General features: G+C 43.3%; 1 protein-coding gene across 2 annotated transcripts in view; it reads left to right on the forward strand.

Moving 5' to 3' along the window:
* Positions 1–18,796, forward strand: part of rbm20 (RNA binding motif protein 20) — a 43,103-nt gene that overhangs the window by 15,657 nt on the left and 8,650 nt on the right. Inside the window, exons 2-8 of one of the 2 annotated variants that reach the window (XM_084465111.1) lie at positions 7,685–8,789; positions 9,532–9,596; positions 9,974–10,086; positions 10,903–11,003; positions 17,537–17,683; positions 18,217–18,348; positions 18,511–18,575. In XM_084465111.1, the coding sequence (XP_084321237.1) occupies positions 7,685–8,789; positions 9,532–9,596; positions 9,974–10,086; positions 10,903–11,003; positions 17,537–17,683; positions 18,217–18,348; positions 18,511–18,575 (1,728 nt within the window). The remainder of the gene's footprint in view (positions 1–7,684; positions 8,790–9,531; positions 9,597–9,973; positions 10,087–10,902; positions 11,004–17,536; positions 17,684–18,216; positions 18,349–18,510; positions 18,576–18,796) is intronic. The other variant, XM_084465112.1, reaches the window with a different exon arrangement.

Raw genomic sequence — 18,796 nt, forward strand, 5'->3', positions numbered from 1 at the left:
ACATGCGATAACGCTAGTAGGACTAGTAAGACCTTGTATGTGGACCGCATGGCTGGGTGAAGCCTGTGAAAACAGTTGTTCTGGTTTACGGTTTCTTGTTTAAGAAAAATCATTACATTTCGAAGGGAATAAGTGCCTAAGTGGGGAGTGTAAGTAGTCTAAGAGTGTGAGTTACTAGTTTTAGCTTGCTTGGGTTTTTTTCTTAGTTCACCAGCCGCTAAGAGCAGATGTAGCCTCAGACTGCTAGCGCCAGCAGAGTTGTAAAGCCCTGATTGTGGCGTTTCCTGTGGGAGAGGGATGCTTTCAACGTGCTGAGGTTGGAGGGCAGCTGCCGTGCCAGAACCTTCCATTTGACCTCCATGTTCTGTCGTGACCCCGCCATCCCATGTGACACCTTCCTAAGGGTTGAAACAAGATCATTGACAGCTTCTGTGTGTGTGTGCGTGTGTGTGTGGGTGTGGGTGTGGGTGTGTGCGCATCATGTAAGCAAAGGGAAATATATAATATATCTTAAAGGTTGGCACAGCTTTTTTGAAATTGCATTTGTTTAGTGCCGGTGTTTCAAATCAAATTTCCCTCTGAACATAACTCACATCTGATTGAATTTGTTGCTCGGGTCTGATCAACCCTGAGCCCGTCTTAGACCCTTCATCTCTTCAAATCTTCCCTCTGTCTCCGTCTCTTCATCGTCTCTTCTCTAGCTCTCATTCTTTCTCATAAATAACAAAATGCATTTCCTTTTTTTCTTCTTCAATACATTTCCTTTATTTCCATTAACACAAAAGCAATAATTATATATTTTAAATATTCCCAGGACATCAAACATTCCTCCAAAAGATATAAAGTAAAACTGCTTTAATCTCTGGAGATGATGCAATGATCTGGCATCTGAACAAAGATGAACTTGAGATGTTGTCAAGTTCATCTTTTAGCACCCCTCCCCCGCCCCCTCTCCCTCTCCTCTCCTCCTCCTCCTCCCCCCCTCTCCACTGAAGATGATGTTATGACACCACAACAAAATGGCCGCCACACGTCCCCCGCATGAATCTGATCTCTTTTACTATAGAGATCGCTTTATGAGCGCGCTACTTCCACCAGGACGGGCGTGGTGGGAGTCAGGGCAGGCAGGGTCTGGGCCTGGGGTATGCTGCTGCTGCTGCTGCTGCTGCTGGTGGTGGGGGGGGGGGGGGAGGACGAGGAGAAGGGCAGACTGGTTCCTATCCTGTTCCACCAATGTTGTAAATCATTGAATCCTGTCCCGGACTGAGGTTGCCAAATGGGGTTTGGGCCGAGTGCACCCCTGCTGCTCAGACTTCATGCCGTTGAGACAGCCTAGCTGGTGGCCATGTGACCAGCCGTGTCGGGCAATGTGTTTTGCTGAAGAATTGCTGAATAGTTCATTTTAGGAATGTGCTTGATCCCGTACCGGGAAGAGGAATAGGTCAAATGACCGATTCCTTTTTTTAATCCAGTTTGGGCCTGGTTGGGTGGTTGTGTGCGTGCGTGTGTGCGTGTGTGCGTGTGCGTGTGTGTGTGTGTGTGTGTGTGTGTGCGTGTGTGTGTGTGTACACACAGCTAGTATGCATGTATAATGAACATTGTAATTGTTTTGTAAAAGTACTACACCTATATATTAACTATTCCTCTGTTATTATATCATACTGAAGAGGCTCTGTATCCTTGATATATCAGTTGATCACAAACGTTGATCACAAACGCCTGTAAATATAAATAATCCTAAAGCCACATACGGTTGGCTCTGAGCCCATCAGAAGTGTGTGCAGTGCCATGGTCAACTCATAAAAGCCCTTTCAGACTTCCTGTGACCAGCACCTACACAGCGCCACCTAGCGAGTAAGAAATGTACACAAAAATAGGCCTACTGTCATGGATCTATTATGGGTTATTATACACTAGTTGAATATATAACTTGTGCTCCAGTATTGCTGTCCACAGTCCATAGAATATAACATTAATGAAGTCCATTACAATTATGATTCATCATTTGATATTGTTGGGGGGAAAAAAAACTGGGATATTCGATACTAGAATGAAACAATTGTGAAAGTTAGAAAAGCATATCATCGTCAGTCGGCTGTAGAAAGACACTTAAAGCATGACGTGTTCAGGCAAGTGGACTTGGCTTTCGCCCTCTTTTTTTTTGTTGTAAGCTTTCCAGTCGTTTTGAAACAAAAGACCATAAAGCACCGCTTCGTCTCGCTGGTATACGCGAACAGATGGATAGGGTGTGAACCGGTCACAGTGACACCTCAGGGTCAGTGGAGCAGGCCTCTGTTAGGGGTGGCCTGAAGACACACAGAAGACATAAGGTGACGCCTATAGCAGGTTCTTAGTATAGGCCCTAATAGATCATAATAAAAATGTCAATACACACAACATATTCTGAAAGAAGGTTTAAAGGAGACAATTAGAAAACAATTCAAAAGAGCTTCAAAGCTTTTAAGAGCGTTTTTGATTCTGATTGCCAATTGCCTCCTTGTTTGTTCGCTGTATTTTAAGAATTATATTTATTGGTAGTAGGCTAAACCTGTAGTTTAGGATTGTCAAAAAAAAAGATAGGCTATGATGCTATTTACATAAGCCTGTTGTTATATGTTTAATGGCCTACTAGTGTCTTAAATATTATTTTGTTTTATACCCTAATTTTCTTACCCCCCAAAAAGTTTTTTTTTATAATAAAAAAATCGCTCTTAGTTTTAATTCATACATTAAATCATAAATGTTATATTTTCCTGCGGTTATGCTTTTAAAGTGAAATAACAGGTCCGTATAACACCAGCACTAAAATCAGGTTTATATTTTAACTTTTAGAAACTCACAAAAATGCCCTTTTGTTGATGCCCACATGCGAATCATTTGTAAGGTTGGTTCCTCATGGCCGCCGGCAGCACGGAGTCCTAGCCTCTGTGCTACGTGCTAGCAGATGCTGTCATGCTCACGCTGCTGGCCGGGGGAGGTGGCGGCATGCCTCAGCCTTTAGACGGAGGTCATAGCATGCCTCAGCCTTTAGACGGAGGTCACAGCCCGGGCTACTACAGAAGATCAGTAATATAGAGCAGTGTCACAGATGTAACTCGGTCTGCAGCTTCTCCTGTAACTTCTTTCAAGGTTTGTCATTGATTAATTTGACTTTATTGATCTTCGGGTCTGCGTTCACACCGATCTCGTTTGGGTAAAAGCTTGGGTCGGTGAAGGATAGGCATTATCTGGGGTTTTGCTGTACTGGATGTCCAATCAAAGCCCTGATTTATCGCTCTCCGCGAAGCTGCCAGAGCGACTGGACTGATTAGATGGCGTTGGTGAGACTTATAGAGGGCCCGGCGCTCAGGGAGAGGAGAGTTGGGTTTTCTCCTGATTGAGGGCATTGCTTTTATTATTTGTTTCTTCCTGTAGGCTAATTCATGTTGATACAATATTCCCACTTGGCACGTTGTTGTTTCGTCTTTGATCTTTTCTCTTGGGAGCGTTAATGGTGGAGCAGTGTGCAAGTGGTGTCACTCCCACTGAACCAAAGCATTTGAGAATACTTTCGTTTATATTTAACAACGTTAAAAGTTCGTGACGATTTGTATTTTGTGTGTTGAATTAATTTTTATTTTAGATACTATTTAAGAATTAGCTGTTCATCGTTTTTTAACTATATATAAATATAACCATAACACAAAAGCTACACGTTTATACTTACTTTAATATGACAAATTATACTTGGACATTTTACTGCAGCATTTCCAATGTGAAGCCTACTGGGCTGCAGTATATGGCTATGCAGTGTAACAGAACATTAATCAGTTGTAATGATTTCACACCTTTAAAAGCAGGTTGCTTTAAATGCAAGCTGACAGCGGATAGCGTTATTATCATTTCCCAGAGTCATTCATCAGGTAGTCGATCGCTGTGCCTGACTTTGTTGAGAGCCTCAATGGAGACAAATGAGCGTTTGCTGGCCGACGCGCTGTCTGTGCAGCAGGGGCTACCAGTTGAGCTCATACTGGGAATGGCACGATGCTGGTGTATGATTAGTATAATAATTTAGTGTCAGTTCTCCAACGTATGATGAGCTGATCATCAGTGTTTAGGAATCAATTATAACGTCATAGTTGAGGCAAAGCAAATGTTTGTTGTATGTTGTATATTGTATGTATGTATGTATGTTGTTGTACTGTTATTATATGAATAAATAAATACATTATTACTCAGCATAAATACATATAATAGTTTCAGTATTTAGGAACGTAAAATATGCAAAAATACATTTGTGCAGTGATATAAAAATATGTACATTGATGCTGTATTGCTTATTATAAATTATATAATACTGCTATCTTAAATACAATGTAAGGATACTTAAAAATAGAATAGAACCATTGACACATTTCACTACGAACAGTATGTGAAGTAGTTCCTTTATATTTTTGATTATATTACATATGTTGTTTATACTAAATATATATTCTTTATTCGGTCAATTCAATTATAATTATTTATTTATTAATCTTTGAATATTTTGAATGAATGTAATATGTATATTTATAATATACGTTAATAATAAATTTTATATATTTATATATATTTATTTATATATTTACAGAATTTCATTTTGAACATTTGATTTGTCAGAGCCCCGTGAATTTAATGTTTAAGTTATTTGATCAACAAAATGTTTAGATTGATTACATTTTTTCCTGCAAGAGTTTCAGCCATATTTATTTAAATATTTCAATAGTTACAATAGTCTTAACATGTTCTTTATTTTAAACTTTTCCTCTCATATTGTTTTTTCCATTGTGTGCATATTTTCATTATACACAATCCATACAAAATATTAACACATTTGCAACCGGTTGTTTGATAATAATAATAATAATAATAATAATAATAATAGTAATAATAATAATAATAATAACAAGAGGTTCCTTGCACTTCGTGCTTGGCACCTAATAATAATAATAATCATAATAATAATGTAAAATGATAATGCTGTTCCATTAAAATGCAACAGGCGATGTATTATTTTTGCCTTGAGAATTGTTCCAATTTAAAGTGAAGGATTAAATATATGTGAGAACATGTCAATGTAGTTCTAGTTAGTGAACATTTATTTCAGGCAGTTATTTTGTTATAACAAAGAGTAAGTAGTTAAAAGTCCTTTTATTTTTCTGTATTTTCACTCTTCAATTTTTTCACTTTTAATGTAACTATTTTAAAACATTTAAAAGTTGCTTGTGAAAAAATCTTTTCTTGTTAAGCTTCTAGCAACAACAACAACCTTAAACTTCTTTTCGGTTTAGAGTTAGTCACAGTTTGTCACCGTCTGCTTCCAAAAATCAAATTAACTCGACTTGACAGCTATCCATCCAATGTCTGCCTCATGGGGGTTCACATCTTGAGTATCAACTGTTCCCTTGCCAAGAGGCCATATTGGTCCACTATGTGTGAGGATAGCAGAAAGTGCGTATTAATAGCTTAGCGTCATAGACTAGGGAAGTTTAGCTCCATCAGCATGGTTCTTCAGTTTATAGAGAGTATGCCCGCTGCACAATATGGACTTTCAAGTGTTCAGTTCATGACGGAATGGCATGCTTTAACTGTAAGATGAAGCCTCCAGGTCACATCCAAACATATTCAACAAACAAATCTGGTCTCATTTCTTTCTCTCTCTCTACTCTCTTTCTCTCTCTCTCTCTCTCTTTCTCCTCCCCTCTTTCTCTCGCCCCCCCCCTCTCTCGCTCTCTCTCTCTCTCTCCCCGCTCCCTCTCGCCGTCTCTCTCTTCCTCCCTCCCCTTACCCTCCCTCTCTTTCGCTCTCTCTCTCACACACACACACACACACACACACTCACACACACACACCCACACACACACACACACATTATTCTGTGTTTACTTTTTATAAAACTTAAAAATATATATATATTGTTCGTAATAATTGTATTAAATATGAATGTAACAAATATGTAAAATGTAAATTCAAATATATGATGCAAATAATAGTGCAAATAACATACCAAAAAATAATAAATCAAAATGTATATTTTAAATGTATAAATGTATAAAATAAAATGTATGTTATACAAAGTGGCAAGTCATTACCCTCCTGAAAAAGCTTCATGGTCTATCGTTTGTAAGTGATGGAGTTGCATTATCTGGCCATTTATAGTGTTTACAAAAGCAAGCAGACAGCTTGTGAAACATAGGTATGGGATGGGTGCAGAGCAGGTCACTTTATTGAAAGGTGCAGCTATAGTGAGGCATCTAGTGTGGTATCTGGATGCATTAATACAAAATTAGCTAATGGCATGAAAAATAGTTAGCTACTAATGTGCACAAGGGCGACAAAATAAACACCTACACCTATTTTATCGTAATTATTCCTGAATTCATACTGTTTGAATGCATGTTGCGTAGCAGATGTGTGAGAGACATTACCAACATGTCTTTATGATGTGTAAACTTTACTGTCAGACCATAACACAAGACAAGAACCCAACCAGCACATAGCCCCTAAGGCGCTAATCCTCTGCAGTATTCAGTGGCACACATTCTCCTCAATGGCATATATTGATTTCTGTTGTCTGTGTCTTCCCATTCAACGTCCACTTCCTTTGTCAAAAAAACCGACATGACAGGCTCTAACCAGTCAGCAATGTTTGCACAACAGCACCGATGAGAAATGTGTCAGTTACTTGCCCTCAAAATGTTACACGGTCAAATCCAATTGGTTCCTCAGGGATTCAGGCTGCCAACCGACCCGGTTTGGTGATAGCCGGGGCAGGGCAGTGTCGGGCGCCTTCACATGGATGATGTGATTAATAGTGGAGGGGCCTAAGTTTAGAAATCATGTGAGGGCATTCATCAGAAACTGAAGCGACACACCAGTCAACCAGGGTCAGAGCACAGGTGCTGGTCTGGAGTCAAAAGATTCCAAACCAACCAGAGCTACAGTTTGGCTAGGCAGAGGATGTCCACCGTATAGCTAGCTAATGTGCATGTCGCTTTAGCTCGGCCTGCGTAATTCAGAATTTTCCAGAATTATGGACCTAGGATGCCTTTTTAGCTCTTCCACAATCTGTAGTCACCTAGGAATTCCATTACGGTATTAGTTACCACAAATTGCCTTTAGGAGGACATGTTATTATTATTGCTTGATCAGGTCTGCATCACATCCGGGTCAATCACTGTTTTCTTTAAAAGGAAAATGTTTTTTCGCAATCATCTGTATAGCAAAGGCAATTAATATAGCCCATGGTGAAATCTTCATTGGTTGTTGTTGCATATTTTTACAATTAAATAACAAGTTAGCAGAAGTTGTTCATTGCTTTCCCTAAGGCTGGTGATGAGGACGTCACATGCTAGGCAATACTGGATATTTTTTTGTCACTTTCTTGATTTGTCATTAAAAACAGTAAAACTTCTAACAGGTTAATAATAAATATATTATTTTGATTATCCTGTTTATATCCTATGTAAATTCTGACATTCTCGCATTTGACAGTTTAAGGCTTTAAGGTTTTCGTTTTGTGCTTTGTGTTTTCTGGGACCGGTGGATCCGGGAACCCTTCTTTGAGCAGACAAATTTTGGTGTGATTTACATTGTTGACACAAAAATTAAAAGTAGAACGCACTCATTTCCTTTGTTAAGTATTTGATTGGTCTTCTGTTCACAGTGGCAACGCAGCCAACAACGTCAACAACAAGAAAGGATCGTTCTTCGACAGCCCGCCGCCTACTGGTGTTGGTCTGACTGGGCAGCCTGGTCAACCTGGGCAGGCCGGACTCAATCAAAACCAGCAGAACCAGCAGCTCTTCCTGAGTCCTGCCGGCCTCCAGCTTGCTCAACTGCAGGCCCAGCTCACCCTCCATCGCCTTAAGTTGGCCCAGGGTGCTGTGGGAGGCAACGCAGCCAGCGCCGCCAGTGCTGCCTCTGCAGCCACGGTCCTGAACCAGGTCCTGTCAAATGTGGCCATGTCCCAGCCGCTGTTGAATCAGCTCCGTTCGTCCACCATGGTGGGGAACCCACAAGGGGCCTTCCCCAACGGGGGCCTGGGCTTCCCCAATTCTAACTCAGCGCTGGGGGCCCTGGTGGGGGGAGCCTTCAACCAGAACCTCGGCAACGTGGGTCTGAACAACTACGGCGGGGGCTCAGCCATGGGCCACCAGGGTGGAGGGGACTATGGCAAAAAGACGGGATATCCTTCCGACACTGACAGGCGCATGCAGTACGGTGGCTTCCAGGGCGGTACGTCCATAGCGACGAGTAAGGCCGGGGACGGGCAGTACACGTCCACAAACACTCAGGCGAAAATCTCAAACAATGGCGGGTTCCACAGAGAGTACTACGGACAGGAGATGCAGGGACAACAGTCTGGGTTTTGTGGCGGTGAACAGAAGATGAGTTCCTATCCCGGCACTGGACTTAAGGAGCCTTGGAAGGGAAACGCCGGCAACCTGTGCCACACCGGGAAGATGGAAATGTCCGCCAACGCCAAAGGGTGGAATTCATCCGGGCAGCCGACCCGTTCCCGAGCTGACCTGTACAATCCAGAGGAACCTACCACTGACCCCAAGTTCAACACAGGAGGGGGGGGCGCTGCGTTCTCAGGTGGATCTCAGGGGTTTCTGGGCTTCCCACCGCTACAGGGAGGGGAGGATCCGCTGTCTGGAGTGGCCCGGACCCTTCAGTCGCATCAGGTCAATGATTACCTCGGGACCACGCCTTCCCATCTGCCACACCAGTGCACGATCTGTGAGAAGAAGGTCTACAACCTCAAGGTGGGTGAAAGAGACTGAGACAGACTGACTGATATATTGCATGAGCAAATCTCAGCTCACTTAAATGGATAGAGTATCCTATTATGCATTTAAATGTAAAAGCAAAAATAAATGATGTTTGCACCAGATAACTCGGAGGTCTACATCCTTAATACAATATGCAGTAAGGTTCTGGATACATAACATTCATTGTGTGCAGATTTATGGTGGGGTATATCAAACTCATTCATTCATTTCTAGGGAGAGCATTCCTCCAAGGTTAACAATATTTATTTTGATTACAAGCTGTACAAATAGTATAGTATACCATATAATAATATAGTATTCCACACACTATTCTATAACAAAATTAAATGGTGAAGGGAAAGTATTGTGGAGGTTATTGACATGGCAGCACCCAAACCGTTGACAAAAAATCAGTTGACAAAAAATATCAGTTGACAAAGGTAACACAAGACAAACTATAATAATAATATGACAAAGACTATTTAGAATACTATGACAACACCCATGTCTTGGTCAAGGACTTATTATTAGTTTGGCTCTGAAAAGACGACAGTAGCCCGCTCTCTCTCCTGTGGTCTCTTTAATTCCCCCTCAGCCATGAGCTTATCCAACGGGTATGTAGCGAAGTGTGGGAGGGAGGAGGCATTGCAAAACACTGGTCGAGCCCGGCTGACTCTGTGTGTCGGTGTGTGTGTGTGTGTGTGTGTGTGCGCGTTCGTTGTTGTGTGTTTCTCAGGACTGGGATCAGCACGTGAAGGGAAAGCTACACCTGCAGAACCGATCTCTGTACGCCACCGAGGGGTGAGTTCATCTCAAACCATCCAGGGCACACAACACAAAGCTTTGTGGTGTGCACAAAATGTTGTGTGTTGTCCGGGCTTCAGCCCCACTGACAGCTGACGTATGCGCCGCATGCTTTCACCTTTATTTATAGGATGTTGTGTGGACACACAGCCAGCGTGTCTTTCTATCAGGACCACCTTGGAACAGCAGTGCGTTCTCATTGACTCACATGCGTGACGGTTTCTAAGCATTTTGAAAATTTTCCAGGTAGCTGGGGAGGGGATATTTTGCTGTCCTCGCTGCTCAAAGCCTATTTGTCGCGGTCTCGGTGAACATGAGCTGTGTCACAGAATGCGAGTGGCGGCTAAAATAACCATCCCTCCTGTGGCTCCCAGCAGCGCGACGGGGCTAGCATCCGGAGCCGAGCACTTCACAGGCAGCGGCGCGTCCAACGGAGGTCCGAACACGGCGGCCAATAACTCAATGGTCTACTCTGCCCCCGGTCAAGGTAGGGTCACTAACCCCACCCGCCCACATCCGTGATTCTCTGAGAGATTCCTTGTTCCCCTGACAATGTGGCAGACGCTGTTTGTTTTTAGACAGCAGCTATGTGGGTCAGGGGGTCGTTGTAGAGTTCAAACAAAGGTACACAGTGGGTGCTCGCAACTAAACATTAAGAATTGATTTGATGATAATGGATGATTGCGAGAGACAGTATTTTTCTTTTTTGGATGGAAGAATAGAAGCTTACCCGTTGCATATGTCACATTATGGTTTGACACTTTCAGCACTTTGACTTGAGTCTCAAAACAATAGTTGCTGTGTATCCCATGAAGACGTCAGACCCTTCACGGCCATGGCCCTGTACTTTTAGCCCAGATACTTGGACACAGTCGGTTCCCATGTCCAGGCGAAAAGAAAAGGAGCACAGCCTTTGCTATGGGGGCGTCATGAAGACATGATCCCCCTGAACAAATCAGGCTCTCTATGTCAGAGATGGCTTTATGAAACTGATTTAATGAGAACATTTAATCTGTATTCTGGGATTTTTTTAAATATCCCTTCATTGTCCTATTTGTGTTTTCATTCATTATATATTTATTGGTGTTACAGGTTGGATTTGTATTTTCTGATATGGTTTTTTTAATTTGTTTAGCCTTCATATATTTTCCTGATTTGTTTCAGCTCTGGCTTAATTTCATGTTATGATATATATCTTCATATCTTCAGATCTTATCTGTTACTTATCTTGTAACTATCTGTAACTGTTACAATCCAGTATGTATATTTATTTTTTACATGTATATTTATGTTCTATCTATAGATGTGTCCTCAGGCACCAATTTGCCCTACTTACCAGCTGCAGGAATGAAGAGTTACCCCATGGCAGCCGTCGGATTTACCTTACACCAGCCAGGGGCAAAGGTCAGGCAAATGTTTGGCTTCCTACACTGCTGATTCACAAGGTTTTTCCTGTAGATGTAAATCCCTTTCCATGATAGATGATGGGCTACACCGTATATTATACCACGTAGCCCTGAACACGCAGGGTCTCATTGGGCTCAGTCTAATGTGACAGACTGAATGGGAATGTTGTCGGACCTGAGGTGGTAATGGGTTGATTCTTGTTCAGCTCATTTCATATCAACAAATTGACTCCTATATGTGCCACCTTTCAATGAGGGAGTAACTGAGCAAAAGTAACAAGCAGCATGTTGCGGTACTCATCAGTGAACACAATTGTGTTTTGCTTATGCAACACAAAAATGAAGATGCTTTACATATTAACACAGCACACATTTACACACACATACATATTTACATATTATATGTACTTTACAGAAGTAATGTTCAATGAAATCAGTTGGAATCTAGTTAATATATTATTAGAAAGTAAATATATAATATTCCCTCCGACCTAGGTTTTTGTTTGTTCTTAATCTAGTATTATCTAGATTTACTTCTCCAGATTGATACTGCAAAATGATCATTAATGTCCCTCTTCATTTCCTTTTATGATTTGAGGAGGTTCAGTGTTTTTAGTATTTTAGTATTGTCTACATCTGGGTTCAGCTTGCACCCAGCTTGAGATCAGCAGGATAAAAATGATTTCAACAGTCAGACTCATTGTGGTCGGTTAGCATTAGGAGACTAGTCTTACACAGGGCCCTGTAAGTAGAAGAGTGTTTAGGTTAGTGCATTGTAATGTGCCAGTGTTTGAGTAGCAGATGTGGACAAGTGGACAGGGGTTGGGGCGGTAGACAGCTGCTGGTTCTCAACTCAACACTCACACAACACTACTTCTTTGCCATTTCCCTTCGAACCAGATATCACAAATGGACTGTTAGTGTTGGTTCTGTGGCATAAGTGATATGTTAAGTTGCATTTAAACAGACTCACTGTAGAGGAAGATAAAAATAGACTTGAATGCATAGAATGTGCACAGAATAGGCACATATTTGGGAAAAAAACTCACAAGTATGAAAATAGGCTGATAATAATGCCATTGTTAAGTACATTTCTTCATTTGCCATTGTTTAATTATCCACCACTTTCCCCCTTAGCAAAGAGACTTCCAAAGTAAAAGAGTAAAATTGTTTCAAGAGAAAATTGCAGTTTTCCAGGCACAGGTACACATGGAATAGAGGGATAGATAGAAAACCAAACAAGTAGTGCAATACTTTGTAGTCACAGCCCTTGGCAGTCAGGTAATACAGCAATTGTTTCACATATCCCTGCTACTGTTTCTAACGGCTGACCGCCCTCCCCCCACCCCCCCAATCCACTCCCAAAGTGTCCCCACGAGTGAAAGTAAACAGTCACAGCCTCTTTTCCGCAATTAATTTAGCGTATTCCCCGAGGCACACCCCTCAGTCTTCACTCACTAGTCACCCCCTCCCTGGCTGCCTCAGATTGCTTTAGTGTCTGTGCGCTTGGCCCCCGACATGGGCTGAAAACTAGCAGCTGTTGCTAGCCGTCTGCTGGCCTGAAAAGTAAAACCCAGTTGGTGGTGCGAGTGCGTTGGGGTGATGCACCACAGCTGACTGAGAGGAGAGAGTGCTACCGCCCTCCTACCTCCTGTCTCCGATGCGGTTGCCATGCCGTTATGCTCCGGAATACGCATCCATGCATGGTTCAAAACACGTTGTTGGACCGGTGCATTGTCAACATTTTACATTTACTGTGGAATATTGGAGGCTACGCTGATAGACTGACTCGCCTACTCACTCACACACTCACTCACTCACTCACTCACTCACTCACTCACTCACTCACTCACACTTTGCGTCTCGTGTTATGGGTCAATAGTCATGACGATTTCCAGCAAGCAAATCAAAGCTAGCATAGGCAATATATTTTAGATTCTTTTTTTGTCATATTTGGAGAAAATCTCTTTCCATGCCGACAACATTCAATAAATCAAACGCTCTGAAAAAAAGAAGAAAATAATTCAGAATCTGTGGCTGTTACCTGTCCAATCATTTAATTAAGCCCAGATAAAATTATCGGATGGCATACCTATCCGTCTACCTAGCTTGGTGGGCTACCTGCGGCCACTCTGCCCGGTCAGTCACCGTGCATGACCCGAGTCTTCCAGGATCCGCTAGGCAGACCTTTTGCTAAAGCTAGCAAGCTAGTCATGTATTTTGGGTGGCTTTGGACGGAGGTCTGAAGAGAGGGGTGGGGTGTTTTGGGTTGGCTACTTTAAATATCTGTCTCACTCCGGCTTGTTTCTCCAAATTGCATACCCTAGCCTTAATGCACCTACACAGTATTTTATTCAGCTGAACATTTGGGTGAATCATTGAGCAGATAACTTATTTGATCGTCATTAAAACCCAAAAATATATACAGTATGTATTTTAATCCATATGAAAATTGTAAGAATATAAGTATGTAAACACATCTATTCCAATCTTCTGTTCATTTGTGTATTGTTTTGGGAAATAGTACATTTCTCTCCATTAAGGAATATCTCTGAAGGGCCTTTGGGACAGTTTGGCACAGTCACTGTTTCCACCCACAATGGGAACCACTTATTGTGCTCCGCTACGTGGACTAATGTTAGCAAGCTATAAACACACACCTGTCCGAGCCCAGCAGGTGGGCTTTTTACTGTTGTTCTGGGTATCAGAGACACACACACACACGCACGCACGCACGCACACGCACACGCACACGCACACACGCAAACATTAACATGTGTGCACGTACAAACAAACAAACAAACAAACAGACATTGAATACACACACACACACACACACACCCACACACACATGCACACACACACACACACACACACACACACACAAACACAACACAACCCCCCCCCCCCCACCTAACAGAATAAGAGCCATGAAGCACAAGAGAAATAAACACATGGCTTACTGATGGAAGCAGAGGCTCACGCCCCCATACGACCAAAGCCCCCCCCACCCCCCCACCCCCCCACCCCCCCCCCCCCCCCACCCCCCCCCCCCCCCCACCCCCCCACCCCCCCCCCCCCACCCCCCATCCGACCCCTCCACACCCCTCCCGGGCCGCCATCGGTGTTGGGTTTCAGCAGGGTAAGCAGGGTAAGCGGGGTGGAAAGGTGATCCGTGGCCCCGGCGTGCAGGCCTCCCGCTTCAGGAGCATTTAGAGAATCTGTGAAGCGGACCAGACCATCTGCCCATCGGGATCCACCAAACAGATCTCCACTCTGAACAACAAACATGTCACGGCCCCTCGGGACAGTCCGGCCGTCAGCCCGGGTCCGGTCGGTTAACTTCAGGGAAGGAAACCAAAGCAGGGTCAAAGGGCGAAGGGTCGAAGTTACACACGCGAAGGGTCGTGTGTTAAAGGTCCCTCACAAGAGAGAATCTTATTGATTGATTTTGACAAAACTTTCCATTCATTTTAGGTCACACAAACCAATTATACTTTTTTCATGTTCACACAAACAGTGTGTATAATCGCAAATTATCACTAGTGAATATGTAAAGGCAATCAAAATATGATATGTATTTACACTAGCTGTTTAATGTCAACAAATATACATGCAATATGTTGGCCATTATCACTTGTCATACACTCTTGTTTGTTATTCCAATGTGTTTTGGTTTTATCTTGGCTTCAGCCTAGTAAAAAGTGGTGTCCTGTTATACTCCCATATAACAGGACACGTTTTGGTTATAAAAATACTTGTTACTTACATCCTAAGTAATGCTTGTTTCTCAAAATAACAAAGCATTACCCTCATCAACTCTCATATTTGTGCGCGACAATGCACAGGTTTCTTGAGACACGCAAAAAGTACAAAGTTTCATTTTGAAGTACAGTCTTAGCTGCAGTGAAATGATAAATGAAGTGGTCAAACCAAATGGTGTTGAGGTTTACACCAGTTGCTCCCGGGTGCGGCCAAGCCTGATGGCCGTGTTGAAGCAACAGGGGCCGGGCTGTAAAGCTGCAAAAACAAGCCTGCATCCAAGAGGTTCTCGAGCCAAACCACAGCGAGTGCAGCCACCGCTGGGCCAGACTACCATTCAATCCTGTGTTGTGAGGTGGCATGGTCGATGGCCTATTCCTAGAGCTGTTCTATGGACTCAATCTACGGCGCCCTTTACTGTCAGGTTATGGTAAGAAAAGAGCCTTTAATATTATCATCACTCAATATAACCCCCCCCCCTATCTGAAGCTGTTAATGTCCGTTTGGCAGGCCCTGAGATATATGTGTGGTTGCCAGCCTGATTTTGCAGTCAGACGTTGAGAGGTTATCTCTCAATTGGGGTTACGTAATTGATAACGCTGGCTGGGCTATTCTTTCCCCCACTTCTGGAAGCGAATGACATAGTGTCTTTGGTTACACACTGTGATCTCTTGTTTTGTGAATACATATAATACACATAAAAGTGAACTGCTCAATATCAGCTAATGCAAAAATAATGCACTACCAATTTATACAACTTGCTAAATTGTTTATTTTCAATCACGGTGAATCACCCGCCGCAGTTTCGTCCTGTTCCTCCCTGCGCTCAGCCTCCCCTGGGCCATTTGGTCGGTGTGCATGTCCGACACCTATACATTTAGCGGCAGCTTACGTGTCAGCGGGATTTGGCAGGCGCGCGTGTACATCAAGAGGCTAAACCCAGTTCAAGACCCTCGCGGACTCATGTCCCTCGTGGACTCATGTTCTGCAGGGCTCTCTCACTCTGTGCCGCGCAGAGTGGCCACTGGACCCGCTGTCAAGTGTCTGTTAGTGTTGGGCTTTTCTCCGGACATATTCCCTGTAAAAACAGGCTTGGCCGGGGGGAGGCCAGCCGGGGAGGTACTAGGTGCTCTGGCGTGTCTTCGCACATGGAGCTGTCCGTCAGACGTCAGCTGGTGAAGCCATGGCGGGGCGGGTTCGCTGTGGGGTGCTGGGTGTGGACGAAGGGTGCTAGGAGAAGGTAATATGGGAAGAAGGAAGATTAAAGGAGGACAGAAGGGCTTTCGAGTATTTACAACTTTACGATCAGAGATGTTATTAGGAAGTGTGCCACATCTGCCACACATCTGATGAGCAACAGGCACTGGATTTAGCTGATGAGGATAACTTCTATTTATAAATGTCATAGATGTTGGAATGCAGTTAGCTTGAGTTTCTTTATAGGGCGGATTGTAATTAAAGTCTGCAAACAAATAATAGATAGAGCACTTTCTGGCATCCTTGAATAACAACAAGTGTAAAATTGGATTAAACACTTGATCAACCAGCATTGAAGTCATTGTATCGCGGTTATACAACCTGTTAACTTACTGTATGTCTTCATGGTGTGCATGACATCCTTTGCGTGTACAAAAACATCTTAAATGGTGAACTCCAATTCCAAGTTAGCTTTAGGATCAAAATCACCAAATCTCACCACTGATCCCTGGAAAAACAACTGTTGAACATTCTATATCCCCACCCTCCTAAAAACGGTGCAATGCCATTGTCAGTGGCAATTTGTTGGTGTCAGGCAAATATTTTAACTAGCCGCAGCTGCGCTCACCCATTTCAAATGTTCCCCGCATGGTAGCTGGTCGGATCATAAACCAGCCCCTCCAACATGACAGAAATGTCACGTAAAGTTGCTGAAGAGATGATCTTCTCCACAGCCGTTTGGCAACTTACTCGCGGCCTGAAGACAGCCATCAAGATTGACCTCCTGCTGGCTTATCTCCAAAGAGGGGTTGTGGCTGCTCCAAAAAATAAAAAATAAACGAAGAGTGAGACGAGATTGAGTTTAGTGTATGGCTCGCTGGAAACACTCATTACGATCGGAGGAGAAAGGCAAGGTTGTTGTGCTATTCTTTCTGCTTTTTGGATTTGATTGACGAAAACCAGTCCAAGACAGTCAGACAGACATTCAGACAGACAAACTTCCCTGCTACGTGTCACCGGCTGCTCTCCTATATCCATAAACAAGAGTGTGACGGGATAAGAATTGGCTGCACAACGATTGGCCGTACAGCGGGGGGCAGGGGCAGGGGCTTCCTGTATTTGGCAACCTGAGGGGGGGGGGATTAGTGACACAGGGTCAAAGATGTCAGGATGTTGGCGAGCCAAACAGGGACATTCTCATTATCACCGCGACACTTTCACCACATCTCATTCTATTTATAGAAAGCAACAGGCCGACACGTACGGCCGTTCGTAGGGGAAACAACGGGGAATGCCCAGCTTAGTGAAAAACAATTAGACCTGGGGCTCCCTGGTTCTCAACTGACCCGTCCGCCTTAATGCAATGCCACTCTACCAATGTGTGTCCATGCCACACAGCGCCATCAATGTCATCAAGAATTGTCATCCAATCCGCAATGGATGAGCGACAACATGGCTGTCAATGGATTGTACGAGAGCTGTATGTTTAGAGATAATATATTCGGGGGGGTTTGGTTTCGTGTTTGGGTCAATAATACATATTCTTCATTCTCTTCCATTGTGTTTTTCCAGCCGTTTCCACCCAGGAAGTCCACGCCGGGGCGGGTCGTCCACATCTGCAACCTCCCAGAGGGGAGCTGCACCGAGAGCGACGTCATCAACTTGGGCCTGCCCTTCGGGAAGGTTACCAACTACATCCTCATGCGCTCGACACACCAGGTAGCTCCGTGCTATATGTTACATATGCTTCCATTGATGTTCGTGTCACGTTTGGGGGACTAGTGTGACAAAACGTGAAGTTTAGGGTCTAGCCTGAAGCTGTCTTTTTCAGTGTTTGGTTACTTTCAGCTTTTTGCATGCAGAATGTGTCAGTTGACCTTTACGAGATTTGCTGAATGCAGACGTTCAGGCCATGCCAAGTCCGAACCTTGGAAAATGAAATGTAAACGTTAATATTGAGTGCTGTGTCATACCAAATGGACCGTTTTACAACATCGCAGAAGGACACCCTGTGTGTCAAGTTCTCTGAGTTCATCGTTTCTTATGCAGCATCATCAAATTTAAGTTGTTTCTAAAATCTGCGGTCACGCGCATTAACTTAACTAGACGAAAAGCAATGAAATACAATACGGTGTGAGCATGATCGTTTGGGTTGACATGGGATATGCAAAAAAAAATTGACAGGCACCCCTGCGAGTCAGGGCCGTAAAAGTGCCAGGAGGGACCTGTAATTCAGCTGTTTTTCCCACCAGGCCTTTCTGGAGATGGCCTTTGTGGAGGCAGCCCAGGCCATGGTGCAGTACTACCAGCTGAGCCCTGCTATGATTAACGATCAGAAGCTCCTGATTCGGATGTCCAAGCGATACAAGGAACTCCAGCTGAAGGTCAGTGCGCACAACAACATTGTTTCTTGCTGGCTTTATTTTGGTAGTGGTGTGTGTGACGTACAGTGTGGATCATGGCTCATGGTTCAAAGCACAGGACCTGGTTTAAAAGTGTGACCCTATAGGGTGAGGCTATATTTTTGCATTTTGTTTTCCAAACAGAAACCAGGGAAGGATGTGGACTCAATCATTCATGATATCAACTCCCAGACTCCCAGTTTCCAACAGTAAGGACCTCTTTATTTTTTCCTTTCTGATTTTAAAATCAAAAGTTTCCTAATTTATACAAATACTAATAAAAAGTGATTAATTAATGGAATCTAAAAATAAAATCAAGCAAAGATCCAATTTCTGAGACAGCAGTATGTTTAAAACTTTTTTTTATGTTAAATGTCCACCAGTTGAAACTGGCTGCAATCCGCATCGGCATATTTGCTAAATGTGACAG

This window comes from Micromesistius poutassou (assembly GCF_964030765.1).
Source record: "Micromesistius poutassou genome assembly, chromosome: 3".
Classification (NCBI taxonomy): Eukaryota; Metazoa; Chordata; class Actinopteri; order Gadiformes; family Gadidae; genus Micromesistius; species Micromesistius poutassou.